Here is a 15,654-nt window from a genome sequence, read left to right as displayed (position 1 = left end):
GCGCGGGTGAGTAAGTGCCGCAGATTCTGGAAAGTTCGGAGCCGCGCGATACATAAGGCCGAGACATCGGGCCCTCCCCCTTCGGGTCCAGATTGAGCGCCGCGCCGCGCCGCGCCTGAGAGCGAGCTGCAGATCCCGAGCTCAGCCGCCGCCGCCGCCACCGCCACCGCGGAGCTATCTGCCTCCCGCACCGCGCGAGCATCTCCTCGTCGGCGACCGGCCCGGACGAACAGACGCCGCCATCCCCGGGCAGCGCCGGAAACCGACCTGCGCGGACCCGGAGCGGACGGATCGGCTCCTACGCGGCCGGAGGAGGACTCGGCCACCGGGGGGACATCGCCTGGACACCCACCCGCCCATCCGTCCACGAGCCGGCCATGTCGGTGGTGGGGCTGGACGTCGGCTCGCAGAGCTGCTACATCGCCGTGGCCCGCGCCGGCGGCATCGAGACCATCGCCAACGAGTTCAGCGACCGCTGCACCCCGTGAGTGAGAGGGGGCCCGAGGAGGCCGAGGACTGTGTGTGTGTGTTGGGGGGGTGCCCTGGAGGAGACGGCCTGCCTGCCCGAACGGGGAGAGGCGGGAGGGATGGGTTCTCGGGAGTCCCAGGGGAGTCTCCCAAGGAGCGTGTACCGGACGGGCTTCTTATCTATTGGGGCAGCCGAGCCCGCAGCCCCGTGGCCCCTTTGGCTTTCTTTGCACTCAGCAGCGTCAGGCCGCCCGCCCACCGCACCCCGTCTCCGGCGGCTGGGCAGAGGCGGCTGGCCGCCCCCGGCGCCTTCTTCCCCGGGGCCGCCTTGCCGCGGCGGCGCGGCGTTTCCTTCCGTTCGCTTGTGAAATCGCCAGAGGAGCTAGAAGCTTCCAGAGAGCTCCTGCGGGCGGGGCGGGGGGGCGGACTGTTCTTGGGCACTCGGCTGAATCGCCCTTTTTGAGGCGCCGATCCACTCTCGCTCGCGCCCCCCACCCGCGCAAGGCTCTCTGGGCTCGTGTTGCAGGCCCCGGCGCCAGTTGATGAAGAATTCAAGCGGCCTTTTTTCTTCTTCTTAATCATCTGTTGTCTTCTACCAACCACCCAAGAAAATCTAGCAGTCGTGTTTCCAGCCCCCCCCCCCCCCAATTAGTTGCCCACGGTTTGAATAAAGGAGAGATCCGAATAGCTGTGCTTGCCTTTGTGCTGGCTGCCAAGGTTGGTGGCTAGGGCCCAGTAAGTGCCCGGCAGTAGGGCAGAGCCCCGGGATCGCCTTTTAAAGAAGGGACTTTTCCCACCACTACCCACCCCTGTCCTCCCGCGAGAGCAGGTTGACGCTTATTTTCGGAAGTGTTTTGGTTTTTTTTTTTTTTTTTTGCACATTGACTTGCTGTTGAGGAAGGCATCTATCAGATTTTCGGATAAATTAATATCAGCATGGATTTATTTTTCAAACGCCTTAAAACCCAAGATTTTTAAGCACAAACAATAACATTTTCCTCACCACCACCCCTCTGGGAAAAAATGATGGGCTTAGAGTATTTGAGGGCAAGTCTATGAAAAGTATATAGAAAAATTTAAATTAGCGAACATCTGAAAACTAGGGTTTTGGGTGGGCTGGTTATTTTCTAAGCAGTTTGGACCTATACAAATCTCCTGCCACCTTGAGCTGTGCTAAGAGTTTCGTAATGAGGATAGTAAGGAATACAGTATCCCCAATATCATGCCTAGCTATAATCTTTATTCTCTGTAATCCAAAAAAAATAGGAAAAAATGAACACAACAATTGTGCATGCAACTAGTTATCTCTAAAGAGCAGGTATGCTTTTAAAAACATGGAAATGGAGTTCCCGTTCTTTTTTTTTTTTTTTGGTTTTTGGGCCACACCCGGCAGTGCTAAGGGTTACTCCTGGCTGTCGGCTCAGAAATAGCTCCTGGCAGGCATGGGGGACCATATGGGACACCGGGATTCGAACCAACCACATTTGGTCCTGGATCGGCTGCTTGCAAGGCAAACACCGCTGTGCTATCTCTCCAGGCGCCCCCGTTCATATTTTTTGATGAAGCAACTGTTACTTTATGTATACTATGACTAGATTGTTTCCTTGGAAAATGAATAAATTTACTTTTTTTTTTTTTTTGCAAATGTTTTACTCTGGTGATGCTTTGCGGATATATTTTAAAGATTTAATGGTTTCTTTGAATGACTTTAGCTTTGTTCAGCAACTGCTCACATAATTTAGATCATATAGAAATATGAATTACCCGTGTATGTTTGTATTTTTGAGCTTCTAGGAATTTTCAGCAGTTGTCCTTTGAACTTTTAGAGGCTGTGTTTGTTTCTATTCCTCTAGTCTAGGGTATCTCTGTTAGAGCAAATGGAAACAACTTCAACTTGGTATCCAGGGCCTTCAGTGGCCCCATTTTGTTCAGCTCAGAATTACATCTAACCTGCTCTTTAACACTTACTTCACTTACTCTTATTCCTCTGCTCTGTGTTGCCTTTCCGTGTTTTGTTGGTTGCTGAGAAAGCAGTTCTGTTTCAAGTCATATCTCTTCAAAATTGTCTTAGTTTTATGCTGATAACTCATCCCTGTCTCAGAATATTTTTGCTTGGTTGTTTGATGGTACAGCAGATCTGTGACATTTATACTTGGCTGTTTAAAGCAGAGTTGGCCATATAGGACTCCAGAAGCCAAATCTTAAGTGTATTTGTTTAGATTCCAAAGATGCAGATTGTAAAGGACACGTAGTAGCCATGACAGCAACATTTGGATTTGTATAGAGTGGTGACCAAGAAGTGGAGGTTACACCATGTTAATCAAGTGCTTAGAGCCTAGTAAACACTCCTAAAAATACCCACAGTAGTTTTAGGATTCATATCCACTACCTAACAATTGGGGACCCTAGAGAATTACCCAGATTCTTGTGTTCCCTGAACCAGCTTTCTGTGGAGGGCTGGCCAGGGCTGCCAACTGGAGTAGCAGGAAGGGAATCTGCCCCTTTTGAGTATCGTACCCCAAAGTATAAGATATTTCCCGTTTGAGATGCCTATATTTATGTATTTTACTATTTTTAAAATGTGGTTTTTATTTTTTCTAGATCAGTCATATCTTTTGGATCAAAAAATAGAACAATTGGAGTTGCAGCCAAAAATCAGGTATGTTCTTTAAGGCTTTTGATCATATTTTTTCCTCTGGCACAGTGAACCAAACCCAGGGTCCTTCCATTACGAACATGCATTATTAGTGGGCACATCCCTGACTCTTGGTCACTTTTAAAGGGGCAAGTTTTGAAAGTAAGATCTCAAGAACATATAGAAATATGAAGTACCCGTGTCTGTTTATTTTTGAGCTTCTAGGAATTTTCAACAGATGTCCTTTGAACTTTTAGAGGCTGTGTTTTTTTCTATTCCTCTTGTTTTATTTAGTAATATCTACTTGAATTTTAATTTGCCAGTCTTAATTTGTTAATAACTTTGCTACCTTCTAATATCTCGGGCAGTTTCATGTGAAGGTTTTCATGATAGAGTTATTAGTTATTTCTTTTATAGAAGGAACTTGTCAGAAGTTCTGTATTTAAAAGCATTTCTGGTTTCTTAATTAAGGTAGGACTGAGAGAACTTTGTGTCTAAACCTATACTCTGCATTAACTCTTGTGGCTGTTCAGCACTTAAAATGTGCCTAGTATGAATGAAATGGCTAAAAATTGCACAGGAGATTTGGACGACCTCAAAGGAAAATATAAAATAACTTTAATGGTATATTGAAATGATAACCTTTTAGGTATATTTGACTCAATGAGGTTTTTGGGGAGTGTTCCCTAGTTTTGTCCTTATTGTTTGTTATTTTGAGTCCTACTCTGTTCTCTCTGGGCCTCACCTCTCCTCAGTGCTGGGGCCTTGGGGTGTGGTAGACCTCCAAAGTGCAGAGTATTTGCTTTCAGTCTTTTATTCTATCTCCCATGCCCCCATTATGTTTAAAAAATTGATTTCACATGTTACTTAGTTAATGGGCTACAAAAATTACATAGCTGTTGAACTCTTGACTGGGGAGAAATAAAAACAGTGAAAAATGAGAATGAAATTATTTTTGAGAGGATGAATAAAAATCCATTTAAGCACTATAAAACTATTATGAGACTAATAAATCTATGTTATTGCTAGTAAGAAGAGATACAAAAAAGAGGAAAAAAGGAGAGAATAGGTAATACTTGAAAGGAATAACAACAGTACTAATACTAAAGAAGTACTTTTTAAGCATTCTTTTATAGAACCATGGTTTACAAAGTTAATAGTTGAGTTTTAAGCATGTAATATCTCACTAATCCCCCTAAATTTCATTGATACTCCCATACTCAGCAATCCCCCACCTGATGACCAGTTGCCCCCACTCTTCTCCTGCCTCCTTTGGATATATAGCTATAACTCTCTCAGACCTCTATTTCTCCCATTACTTCTTTTTCTCATCTATAAAACAATGGTTTGCCTAAAATGTGGCCATACTGTAGACCTAAGATTCTGTTGCATTTTCTCAGTTATCTCAGGATACTCAATTGAGTTACAAATCTATCTAGCCTATAGATTGCTAAACATTCTTTTTCATAATATTAGAATTACTTGGAATTTTAGTGTATAAACATTTAAATTTCTTATTGTTTGACACTAATACTTTTATAGACTTTTGAAATTTATTGAACAGAAAAAAAGATAAAAAATTTTAAACTCTTAATGTCAAGATCTTAGTTTTTTAATTTTGGAGGACATACCCAGCAGTACTCAGGTTACTCCTGGCTCTGCACTTAACAAATTATTTCTGGCATTTCAGGTTACTATATGGGATGCTGGGAATTGAACCCTGGTCGTCGGCCATGTGCAGGGCAGATGCCCGATTCACTGTGCTATCACTCTGGCCCCTTAGTTTATTACATCTTAATTTTTCTACCTAATCTACCTCCTGGCTTTTCTGTAGGAGAGGAGAGAGAGGGGGGTTCATTCATAGCTGGGAAATTCAAGGCTCTGGGAAAAGTTAAAAAATAACTTTTTTAACAGTTCTCCATGATCCTCATGAAACTTTTTGCACTTTAGCTGTTGTTGGTGTCAGGTTCCTGTATTTAAAGATTCTGGATTCTGTGCACTTCCTTCATCGAAGTCAGGCTGATATGGAGCATCTCTAGTTTAACCTCACCATTAGTTGCAGAGAGACCTGCCCTGTAAGCAGGTTGTCACTAAGTTGTCTAAGTGTTGAGAGTAGTCTTTGGAATAAGTCAATGCCAGAGCAGTGGTAGGGTCTTCCCTGGTAGAGGTTTGCATCCTGGTAATGTTATAGACAATTGTGGTTGTTTCCATAGATGGTATTCATTGTTCAGGGGTGTACGGGCAATGTCCATTCTTCTGAGGCCTAAGCCAAATCATTATGCCAATAATTTTCAGGGTTTAAGGCCTAATTGCATTACCAAATTTGTGTTCCCATCTCTATTAGATAAGAACTTGTTTGTAATATTTTCCCATTTTAATGTGCCTATGCAAAAGAGAAACAATGCACAAGGTATTGTTGGTGCATCTGGGGGCCAAGGGAGCAAGTCCAACATTCCCCATAACTTGGTTCTAACATGAATTCTATACAGAGATACTCTTCTACCAGCATTGCTTATTGAACAGATCTCAAAAAGGAAAAGCAAACAAGCAAACAAAAAACCAGTGGGCAAAATTGTATAAGAGGATATTCAAAAAGAGTTATAAATGTTAAGGGAATACATCTAAGATGTACACAGGAGGTACACATGTCCCCTTTATGTTTTAGGAATAATTGGGGGGGTGTTGTGATATGAATTATTTTCTTTTTCTTTCTTTTCTTTTCTTTTTTTTTTTTTTGGTTTTTGGGCCACACCCGTAATATGAATTATTTTCTGTGAAATTGTTATTGGACAATAAACACTAATTGGTGTTGAAGTTAGAAAAAAATTAAAATCTTTTTTTTCTCCCCAGCAAATTACTCATGCAAATAATACAGTATCTAACTTCAAGAGATTCCATGGCCGAGCATTCAGTGACCCCTTCATTCAAAAGGAAAAAGGAAATTTAAGTTACGATTTGGTTTCAATGAAAAATGGTGGAGTTGGAATAAAGGTAATGGAATTGAGTAACCTTAGATTCCTATCTATAGAGGAAAGTATTTAGATCTTAAACTCTCAACTCAGTTTCTTTAATTAGACTAATTTTTTTTCAATTCTTCTTTTCTTTAGTTTTTCTTTAATTGTATATACTGCTACTTAATTCAATAAAATTAAAATTTTATTGTAATTAAAAAAATTTTTTTTTTGTAATTTTAAATTTTAACTTAAAAATATACTCTTCCTTTTCCCTTTGTTGAGATAACCAAATTGCACATTAGTTGTACTTTCTCTTGGATTGGGGTGGGAAAAGTTGCATAATTAACTGAGGTGTTTGAATACTTGATTGTGCTGTTGCTTCCCAAGGGCTCAGCCTCTAGTCTGAAGCAAACTTCGCTGTGGTGCCAGCAAAGAGCCTTGGAGGGTATTTGAACATATGGTTGGGCCTGGATTAAACTTGAACTAGCCTCAGGCTTGCACGGCAGGCACTTTTGCCGGCAAGCTATACCTGATTTGTGATTCTTAAAATGTCTTGTAATTTATAAAGCTGAGGTTTTCTTAATGGTTTAAAAAAGTTAAATTGTGTTGCTATATCACACAGTAGTCTGCATGTACCACCCTACTTGCATTTGGTTGGAGAACACAGTAGAGTTCTTTTTTTTAAACTATTGAAGGCATTTCTGTCTTGTGATAGGTACAAGATATCCCAATGATTCATCTTTTTAATGACAGTGGAAATTTACTTTATATGATGTTTTGGTTAGTATTTTGAATAGGGGAAGAGCTGCTCTATTTTTTTTTTAATCTCTTATTTCTAAGGAAAAGTTACTTGTTTTCTTAGCCTCATTCCTTTTCTTGTTTACTACGTAGTTATATTTCCTGAAAGAGAATAACATATTTTGAAGTTTATATTAGTATGTAGCTTTAAGTACTTTGATATTGAAAACTTTTCTTTCAATATAGGTTATGTACATGGATGAAGAACATTTGTTTAGTGTGGAACAGATAACTGCCATGCTGTTGACTAAGTTAAAGGAAACCGCTGAAAATAATCTCAAGAAACCAGTGACAGATTGTGTTATTTCAGTAAGTAGGAATATTCGCAGGACATTGGGTTTTATTTTTAATTGCCTTATAGGTTACACTTAATTGTCAAAAAGTGTGTAAGCTGTTCTATTACTAACGAATAACGTTCTGAAGTACAAAAGCATTTTGCAGTAGGTGTGAGTATTTTATCTAGAAGTTGCAGGGATTCTTGACAGAGATGCAAATAAAAATCACCTGTGGAGCTTTTTGATATTGTACACAGATCAAACTGGAAAATAATGGAGTTGGTACCGTGGTAGACAGCTAGTATACTTACACAGGTGCTGTTTGGAATCCCATCCATAGTTGAGAAGCGTTATGTTAATAACTTGGTTTGGCTACTCCTGGTGTAGTGTTTGGGATGTGGGGGACCCTGCTAGAATGCTGGCTTTGCATAGACCTCTAAGTCTCACCAGGTGTCACCTTCCTAGACCCTCCCGTTCCCCCATAGGCTGGAACACAGATTCTACATAGTAAAAGATAATGTGATAATTGTTTTTTTCTGACTTCATTTGACATGATAGCCTTCAAAGGAGTTGTTTATTTGTTTATATATACTTTTTTGGTGAAATAAGATAGCTTTTATTGAAACTTACGAAGATGTGAGGGGGGAGAGAAAGAAATATGTTTAAGAGAGAACAAGCTTCTCCAGAGTGGAAGAAGCAAAGAAACATAGAGACAAACAAGTGAACAGCATGTTCAACTTACTTATTTACTTTTCTTTTTGTAGCAGAAGGAATAAATAAGGGATAAAACCTTATACATGTGACATGGATGGTATAATATAGTTCGTCACTGAGTGATCCCTGTTTCTATTTTTTAAGGAATTCTTTTATACTTTCATACATATATATCCTCCTGTAATCCTCAACTATTGTTTAAACCCTTTTCTTTGTTAGTGTTTGGCTTACCATCTGTGTGTTTTCAGTGCCTACTTCTGACTGCTCCAGTATCAGGCCTGGCATGGCTCAGTAGACAATATGGTGTGCCAGGGATTGAACCCAAGGTCATCTATATGCAAAGCAAGTGTTCTACCTTATGTACACTATCTCTCCAGGCCTATATAATATATTTAAAATTAAATGTTGACTGTTATAATTTCCAGTTGTCAATAGAAAGACTAGTAGAAATTAGAATGACTAGTTTGAAGATATTTTATACCTTTAAATTTAAACATTCCTATTTGATTCATGTCTCAGAAGTACTCTTGATCATTTAATTTCAGATTAACATTTGGTTTTAAAGTCCACTTTGATATTAAAATTTTATGACATTCATTTTAAAAGTAATTACTGGGTCTGAACAGATGATACAGAGGTTAAGATGCTTTCCTTGCATTTGGCCAATTCCACTGTCATTCTGGCACACACTGCTGGGTGTATCTCAACCGAAAATAAATACCTGTTTCTAAAAGCTAAGATACTTTCTGGCTGGAAGTGGATAGCGACCCAACCCCTGAGCACCACTGAGTATGCATCTTCTTCTCCCATGAAATTTAAAGAAAATAAAAAGAACTTGCTAGAAGTTAGTTCTTTTTTTTTTTTATTTCTTGGTCACACCCGGCAACACTCAGGGGTCACTCCTGGCTTTACACTCAGAGATCATTCCCGGTAGGCTGGGGGACCATATGGGATACCAAGATTTCAACCACTGTCCTTCTGCGTCTAAGGCAAACGCCTTACCACTGTGCTATCTCTTCGGCCCTAGAAGTTGATTCTTAAGTTGTTTTGTGACTTGACTAGACAATTTATGTGAATTGCTGTAAAATTATTAAAAGTGGTTTGAGAGATTTGTGTTTTGCAGTTATTTTTAAATTCATTTCTATCTTGCTTGTAGATTCCCTCTTTCTTCACGGATGCAGAGAGACGGTCTGTATTGGATGCAGCTCAAATTGTTGGCCTGAACTGCCTGAGGCTTATGAATGACATGACAGCTGGTAAGGAAAAAAGCTACTTTTCTTGTAGAAATGTCAAACCTAGAGTTAAAGCACACCAGGTGCTATATTAGTCTTTTGCATGTAGATTTTGGAACACAGCCGATTGAAAAATATTCTTGGACCCAATATATAACTCAGTGCAGAGACCTCATGTATTTCAAGGTAGAATTATCTGCTTTTCAGATAGATGCCTGTGTTCAGTGTGAAATTGCTTTTATTTAAACAAAAATATTGGGGGATGGACTGGGATCTCAGGTCCCATCTGGCAGTGCTAAGTTACTACTCCAGGCTGGTACTCAGGAGTCGCCTCTCAGTACAGTGCTGGGGATTGAACTGGGATTCAATTATTGCACCCTAGGAAAAAAGTTGTTAATGTACTTGTTTCAATCTCTAGAATTGGGAATGTTAACTTTATTTTTTTTTGGTTAGGAAATAAGTTTTGCCAACACCTTATCTTTAGGGGTTTCATAATTGCTTTGACTCCAAGTATTTATTTAGATTTAAAAAAATCTCATTTACTTGCCAAATATACACAACTTGGAATTGAATCTCAAAACTAAGTTAAGTTGTCCCATTTCCCAAACATTATTTTTGTCAGATGTAGTGATGAATAAAGTACAAAAGTTCTCCTAGAGCAGTTTCTCAGATTGAGTGATACCACTTGTGGCAGTAGTAACCTCCAGTGCAGTTGAGGCTCATTGTTTTTTTTTTTTTTTTTTCAATTAATTTCCTGGGAACTGCATTATTTTTGTTTTACCCTCCTGAAAAGAACAAATAAATCTGGAAAGTACTGTCTAGAACTTTACTTCTAAAAGTATTTAGTGTGTGACCCATATTGGAGGATGGGGATGGGTGTGGTGTCATGTAACAAAAAATGGGAACTTGAAAAATTAATTAATTTTCAGTAAATATTTGCCTTTTTTATGCCTATATATATGGGATCATATAAAACTTTTCAGGTATAAAGTATAAGTAGAAAAAGTTTAAGATATCTTGGTCTAAAGATTTTATCAGTTATGTTTAGAAGTGAACAGAGGGCCAGTTACACTCTAGTGTTTTTGGGTAGAGCAAGGAAGAGTTTTCTATCATGTTTTTTTTTTTTTTTTTTTTTTTTTTTGGTTTTTCGGGCCACACCTGTTTGATGCTCAGGGGTTACTCCTGGCTAAGCACTCAGAAATTGCCCCGGCTTGGGGAGACCGAATGGGACGCTGCAGGATCGATCCGCGATCCTTCCTTGGCTAGCGCTTGCAAGGCAGACACCTAACTTCTAGCGCCACCTTGCCAGCCCCTTCTATCATGTTTTTAACATATTTTTTGTTAGTTTTTTTAACATGTTTGTTATAAACAAAGTAGCTATAAAAGACAAATGATTAATATTGTAATAGTTTCAAAGTTTGAGTAAAGCTAAGGAAGATAGGATAGATTAGTTACTTGACTAAAATGTGATATCTAAAAAAAGTAGTAAGAGTTTCAGTTAGTTATATATTAGATTCTTAATTCTCTGGAATAGCAAAGTAAATATTTTATAATGAATTCCATATCATTTGTGCCTATGTGGAAATGCCTGTGAAAACATTTCGCGCGTGCGTGCGTGTGTGCGTTTTCCCCTCTTGGGGCCACTCCTGGTGATGCTCGGGTTACTCCTGGTTTTGCACTCAGGAATCAGTCCTGGTGGGCTTGGGACCATAAGGGATGCAGGGGTTTGAACCTGAGCTGGTCTCTTGCAAGGCAAGTACCCTCTCCCCTGCTGTCGCTCCAGCCCCATATTTCATCATATTTTTACTATGTGTGCTTTATCTGCCTCATGTGTATATGTTGAGGTGCAATATAGCGCTGATCAGAAAAGGAAAGATGTAGTTGGTGGGCCAAAAATTAGTTTGGAATTACGTCTGGAAGGAATGTTTGTAATATACTTAGGTATCATGTATGTGATATTGGTAACAATGTGATACTGTTACCAATATATTTGTAACAGTGAAATGTCTATGAAAATGTGAACCAAAGAATTGAAACATAACCTTTTTTTTTGTAGTTGCTTTGAATTACGGCATTTATAAGCAGGATCTCCCAAGCCCAGATGAGAAACCTCGGATAGTGGTTTTTGTTGATATGGGACACTCAGCCTTTCAAGTTTCTGCATGTGCTTTTAACAAGGGAAAATTGAAGGTAACTGACAAAAATGTATTATATTTGTCAATATTTAAAGCTACTGAGTTTATTGACTTTCTTGGTAATTTACAGTTCTTAATGTTGATCTTCATAAAGATGGTGTAATTAGCTTAATCTTTATTCTTAGGAAAGACAGGCAATCACATTTCCCATGAAATTATTGAAAGTCAAAATTTGTTTAATTTGATTTTGTGTTCCTACTCCTGAGGAACTTGGATTTTATGTTATAAATTAAATAGAACTTAACTGATTTTTCAGTTGTCTGAGTCGCATTAAGATTCAAGTTATAAGTATGATTAAAAAATAATAATCGGGTTATTTCTTTTTAACTAAATTAGGTGCTGGGAACAGCTTTTGATCCCTTCTTAGGAGGAAAAAACTTCGATGAAAAGTTGGTGGAACATTTCTGTGCAGAATTTAAAACTAAGTACAAATTGGATGCAAAATCCAAAATTCGAGCTCTCCTTCGTCTGTATCAAGAGTGTGAAAAATTGAAAAAGCTAATGAGCTCTAATAGCACAGATATACCATTGAATATAGAGTGCTTTATGAATGACAAAGATGTTTCAGGAAAGATGAACAGGTTTGTGTTGAAAATTTTGCTACATAAAGTAGAAAGGTCTTTCTGAACCTTGATATTAGTTCTGGCTGTTCTATTAAATCCTGGACAGCATATCAAGCTTTCATACCATCTTCTTGAAAGAATCTTAACAGTAGAACTAGTTGTTATTTGTTTTTGGATCACACCTGGTGGCGATCAGGGGTTCCTCCTTGCTGTGCTCAGAAATTGCTCCTGATGGGCCCTGGGACCATATGGAATGCTGGGAATTGAATGGGTCCATTCTGGGTTGTGTGCGTGTAAACACCCTACTGCTATGCTATCACTCTGGCCCCGAGTTGTTTTTTTTAATTTGGTGATGGGGGGTTGTTGGCCACATGTGGTGTTGGTCAGGGGACTATTGGCTCTCTGCTCCAAGTAAGTTCTGGCAGTGCCTGGACACCGTAAGTGGTGTCAGAAATTGAACCGTGATTAATCACTTGCAAGTTATGTACTTTAAGCCCTGTACTATCCTTTTTTCTAATAAGGTTTTTAAAAAGATATATTAGGACCAGAGAGATGTTATAGGTGGTAGGGCACTTACCTTGTATAGAGCTGTTATCTGTTCTGTTCTGGCCTTTTTTTCCCCCTGGCACGGTGTATAGTGGTGCCCCATAAACCTTTAGGGGTCACTCCTAGGTGTGATTCAAAACCAAAAAATATTCTATGATTTATGCTAGCTATTTTTAAAGTGATGTCTCTTGAGTATTTGCTTCTTTTCTGCATTTTTGGGCCAATAATTATGTTTTTATGAAATAATTCATAGAAATACTTTTAAATAACATGGAGTTTAAAAATAACAGTGGGATTACATAAAACATTGAAGTAAATGACAGTCTTAATATAAAGGCCACTTTCTTTTAATGGTAATGTATCAGTGGTTTTTAAAAAATTTGTTAGATTTGATAAAGTTAATTGTTTATAAATAGGACATTTCTTAGGATAACTTTAAAAAATAGTTTTTAAAGTATTTCTCTCGCTTCCTTACCAAGAACACAATTTGAGGAACTCTGTGCTGAACTCCTGCAAAAGATAGACATTCCACTTTATTCGTTGATGGAACAAACTGAGCTTAAATTAGAAGATGTGAGTGCTGTTGAGATCGTTGGAGGCACAACGCGAATTCCAGCTGTGAAAGAAAAAATTGCCAAATTCTTTGGGAAAGATGTCAGTACAACTCTCAATGCAGACGAAGCAGTCGCTCGAGGATGTGCGCTACAGGTATTGCTTTCTCCATCCTTCCTTCCCTCTTCTTTCTTGTTTCTTCCTTAAACATTTTCTGCCTTATTTCATGTAATAGGGTTGTATTGTAACCAGAACCACCCTCAGCATCATATAAAAGTTACTTTAAAATCCATGGGGAGGCTTGACTCAACTCTGGAACATCTACGGAAATCTAGAATTAAATTAATGGAACTGCCAAACCAGTGATTAAGAACAGGCATAATTCTGAGAAGATCATAGAAAACACAGCTGTAGAGTACTAATTAGCTGTGTGGTGGTGACATTTGCTACAAAGCACATTGGGGAAAATTAGAATGGCAATTTGGTACAATAAACACTTGATTTGGGGCAGAATTTGTAGGGTTAACAACAGATGGCTTTATAAGATACCTGCTCCTTCTACAAATTCTAACTTGCTCATCAAATAAAGTAACTCAGAGGAATAACATTTGACAAAGCAAAGATACCACATGTATAAGTTACATTGATTAGGAAAAAAAAGTCTTAGAACTGTAAGTAGATGTAACTAAACTTAAGTTACCTTGTTTGAAATAGGATCCATTTACAGTTTATTTGGGGGGACATTTTTGGGTCGCACCCAGTGGCTCTCAAGGGGTACTCCTGCCTCTGCGCTCAGAAATCGCTCCTGAGAGGCTCAGGGGACCACATGGGATGCCGGCAATCCAACCAGAGTCTGTTCTACCTCTGTGCTACTCGCCCCCATCTGCAATTTAAAATTAGATCAACAGACACATTTAGTCTAGTCTATTTTTTTATAATCAAAAGAATGTAAAACTTGTAGATACTGATTATTACTGAAAATTTATTATCTGAACACTATTGTGTTTTATGCGGGGGTTGTTTTATCCTTGATTAAGGGATTATTACTGTTTGCCATATACTTTCTGTTTCCTCAGACATTACAATTTAAAGAAAGCACTGCCAGTGACACTTTCTTTTGGGCTTGCTCATTTTTAAAAACAGTTCTTTTATGAGGCTTACCTGGCGATGCTCAGGTTATTCCTGGCTGTATACTCAGGAACCAATTTTTGCTATGCCCTTTTTACCATATGGGATGCTGTGGATTAAATGCAGGTCAGCCACATGCAAAGCAGGTGCTTTACCTGCTGTACCATCTGTTCAACTCATTTGTGGGGGCTCTCTTGAAGACTTACGCTACTCAGAAGTTAACTGACCTTCAGTTTAATTATCTATTTTGTCATTTTTATGTAGCTAATTTAAAAACTATCTCCGTTAGATTACTCTTAAATGTAAGTGTACCACTGCTCAGTCATTAAAATTGTTGAAACTTTTGACTTTTTGAGTCCTTACTATTTATATTTAGTTTTGTGGTCATTTGTGGACAGCTATTCGTATGTACCCACATTCAAAAGATAGAGCTTGTAATTGAATCACCAGGGCATTTCTAGAAAGACAAGTAGTTTTTTAAATGCCCTATTACATTTGCTGATAAATCAGTTACTATAATAAAATTAAAAGTTGTTTAAATTTATGTTTAGTGATTGACGTATTCATGCAAAAATTATTCAAATGAGTTTTACTGAGGTCATTTTGACTTGAATTTACGTTGAAGTTATTCTGTGCTCATTGATAATTTTTTTCTTTCTTTTTAAGTGTGCAATCCTTTCCCCGGCATTTAAGGTCAGAGAATTTTCTGTCACTGATGCAGTCCCTTTTCCAATATCTCTGGTATGGAACCATGATTCAGAAGAACCTGAAGGGTATGTAGCAATGAATAATAATAGCTACAGTAGTTTAATGTACAAGAGAAAGTATGGGATTTTTGAATCATGTAGGTCTATGTTTGGCTTTTGAGGCAGCTACATGCTGCTTTCTAAAATGGTGGTAACAATTTCCATTCCCACCAGTGGTACATATGGGTTCTTTTCTCTCTGTATTTTCATCAACACTTAATCACTTTTACATAAGTCATTTTCATAGGTGAGTTAAGACTGTTCTTATGGTTTTTATTTGTATTTCCCTCACAACCTTAGATAAGCATCTTTCCCTATGCTTCTTTGATTTTTATGTGTCCTGTCCAGAGTGGTATCTACCCAATTTTTGTTCTGTTTTCAGTATTTGGAACACATCAAGAAGGGGCCCTTGGTGGGTCCATATGATCAGAGGTTTCCAAATATACATTTTCATGAAGGGGCAGGGGTATGGTGCCTCTCAAACAATGGTCATGGAATCTGGAAATGCTTCTTAGGATATATAGCCAGATGGCTCAATGCCTGGGCTCAGTAAAATGACACTGCTCGGGCCTAGCAAAACTAGGGGCCAGTGTTCAGGTCTCCAATCTCCAAGGCTATATATACCCAGCCGCTGGTGCTGGGGTCTTGTAGTATTGAATATTGAATGAATTCAATAACTCATGAACACCAGGGAGAAGTGATCCAGCTATCTCCTGGCCCATTCTATTTAAAAAAATCATAATTTGTTGGTGAGTTGTGTGCTTTGTACATTTGTTATTGACAACATGTCATTCATATATACAGTATGTGTTTTCATATATGTTATATATATTGTATATGTTATACAT

General features: G+C 38.8%; 1 protein-coding gene across 2 annotated transcripts in view; it reads left to right on the top strand.

Annotated features, from left to right (window-relative positions):
• Nucleotides 1-273: 273 nt before the first annotated feature.
• The window catches only part of HSPH1 (heat shock protein family H (Hsp110) member 1), a 29,371-nt gene continuing 13,990 nt past the window's right edge, over nucleotides 274-15,654 (top strand). Inside the window, exons 1-9 of one of the 2 annotated variants that reach the window (XM_049778771.1) lie at nucleotides 274-484; nucleotides 3,070-3,127; nucleotides 5,954-6,094; nucleotides 7,042-7,164; nucleotides 9,001-9,100; nucleotides 11,133-11,266; nucleotides 11,608-11,852; nucleotides 12,860-13,088; nucleotides 14,727-14,833. In XM_049778771.1, the coding sequence (XP_049634728.1) occupies nucleotides 378-484; nucleotides 3,070-3,127; nucleotides 5,954-6,094; nucleotides 7,042-7,164; nucleotides 9,001-9,100; nucleotides 11,133-11,266; nucleotides 11,608-11,852; nucleotides 12,860-13,088; nucleotides 14,727-14,833 (1,244 nt within the window). In that variant the 5' untranslated portion in view covers nucleotides 274-377. The remainder of the gene's footprint in view (nucleotides 485-3,069; nucleotides 3,128-5,953; nucleotides 6,095-7,041; nucleotides 7,165-9,000; nucleotides 9,101-11,132; nucleotides 11,267-11,607; nucleotides 11,853-12,859; nucleotides 13,089-14,726; nucleotides 14,834-15,654) is intronic. The other variant, XM_049778770.1, reaches the window with a different exon arrangement.

This window comes from Suncus etruscus, chromosome 8 (genome assembly GCF_024139225.1).
Source record: "Suncus etruscus isolate mSunEtr1 chromosome 8, mSunEtr1.pri.cur, whole genome shotgun sequence".
NCBI classification, from domain to species: domain Eukaryota; kingdom Metazoa; phylum Chordata; class Mammalia; order Eulipotyphla; family Soricidae; genus Suncus; species Suncus etruscus.
This window is presented reverse-complemented; position numbering and strand designations above follow the sequence as displayed.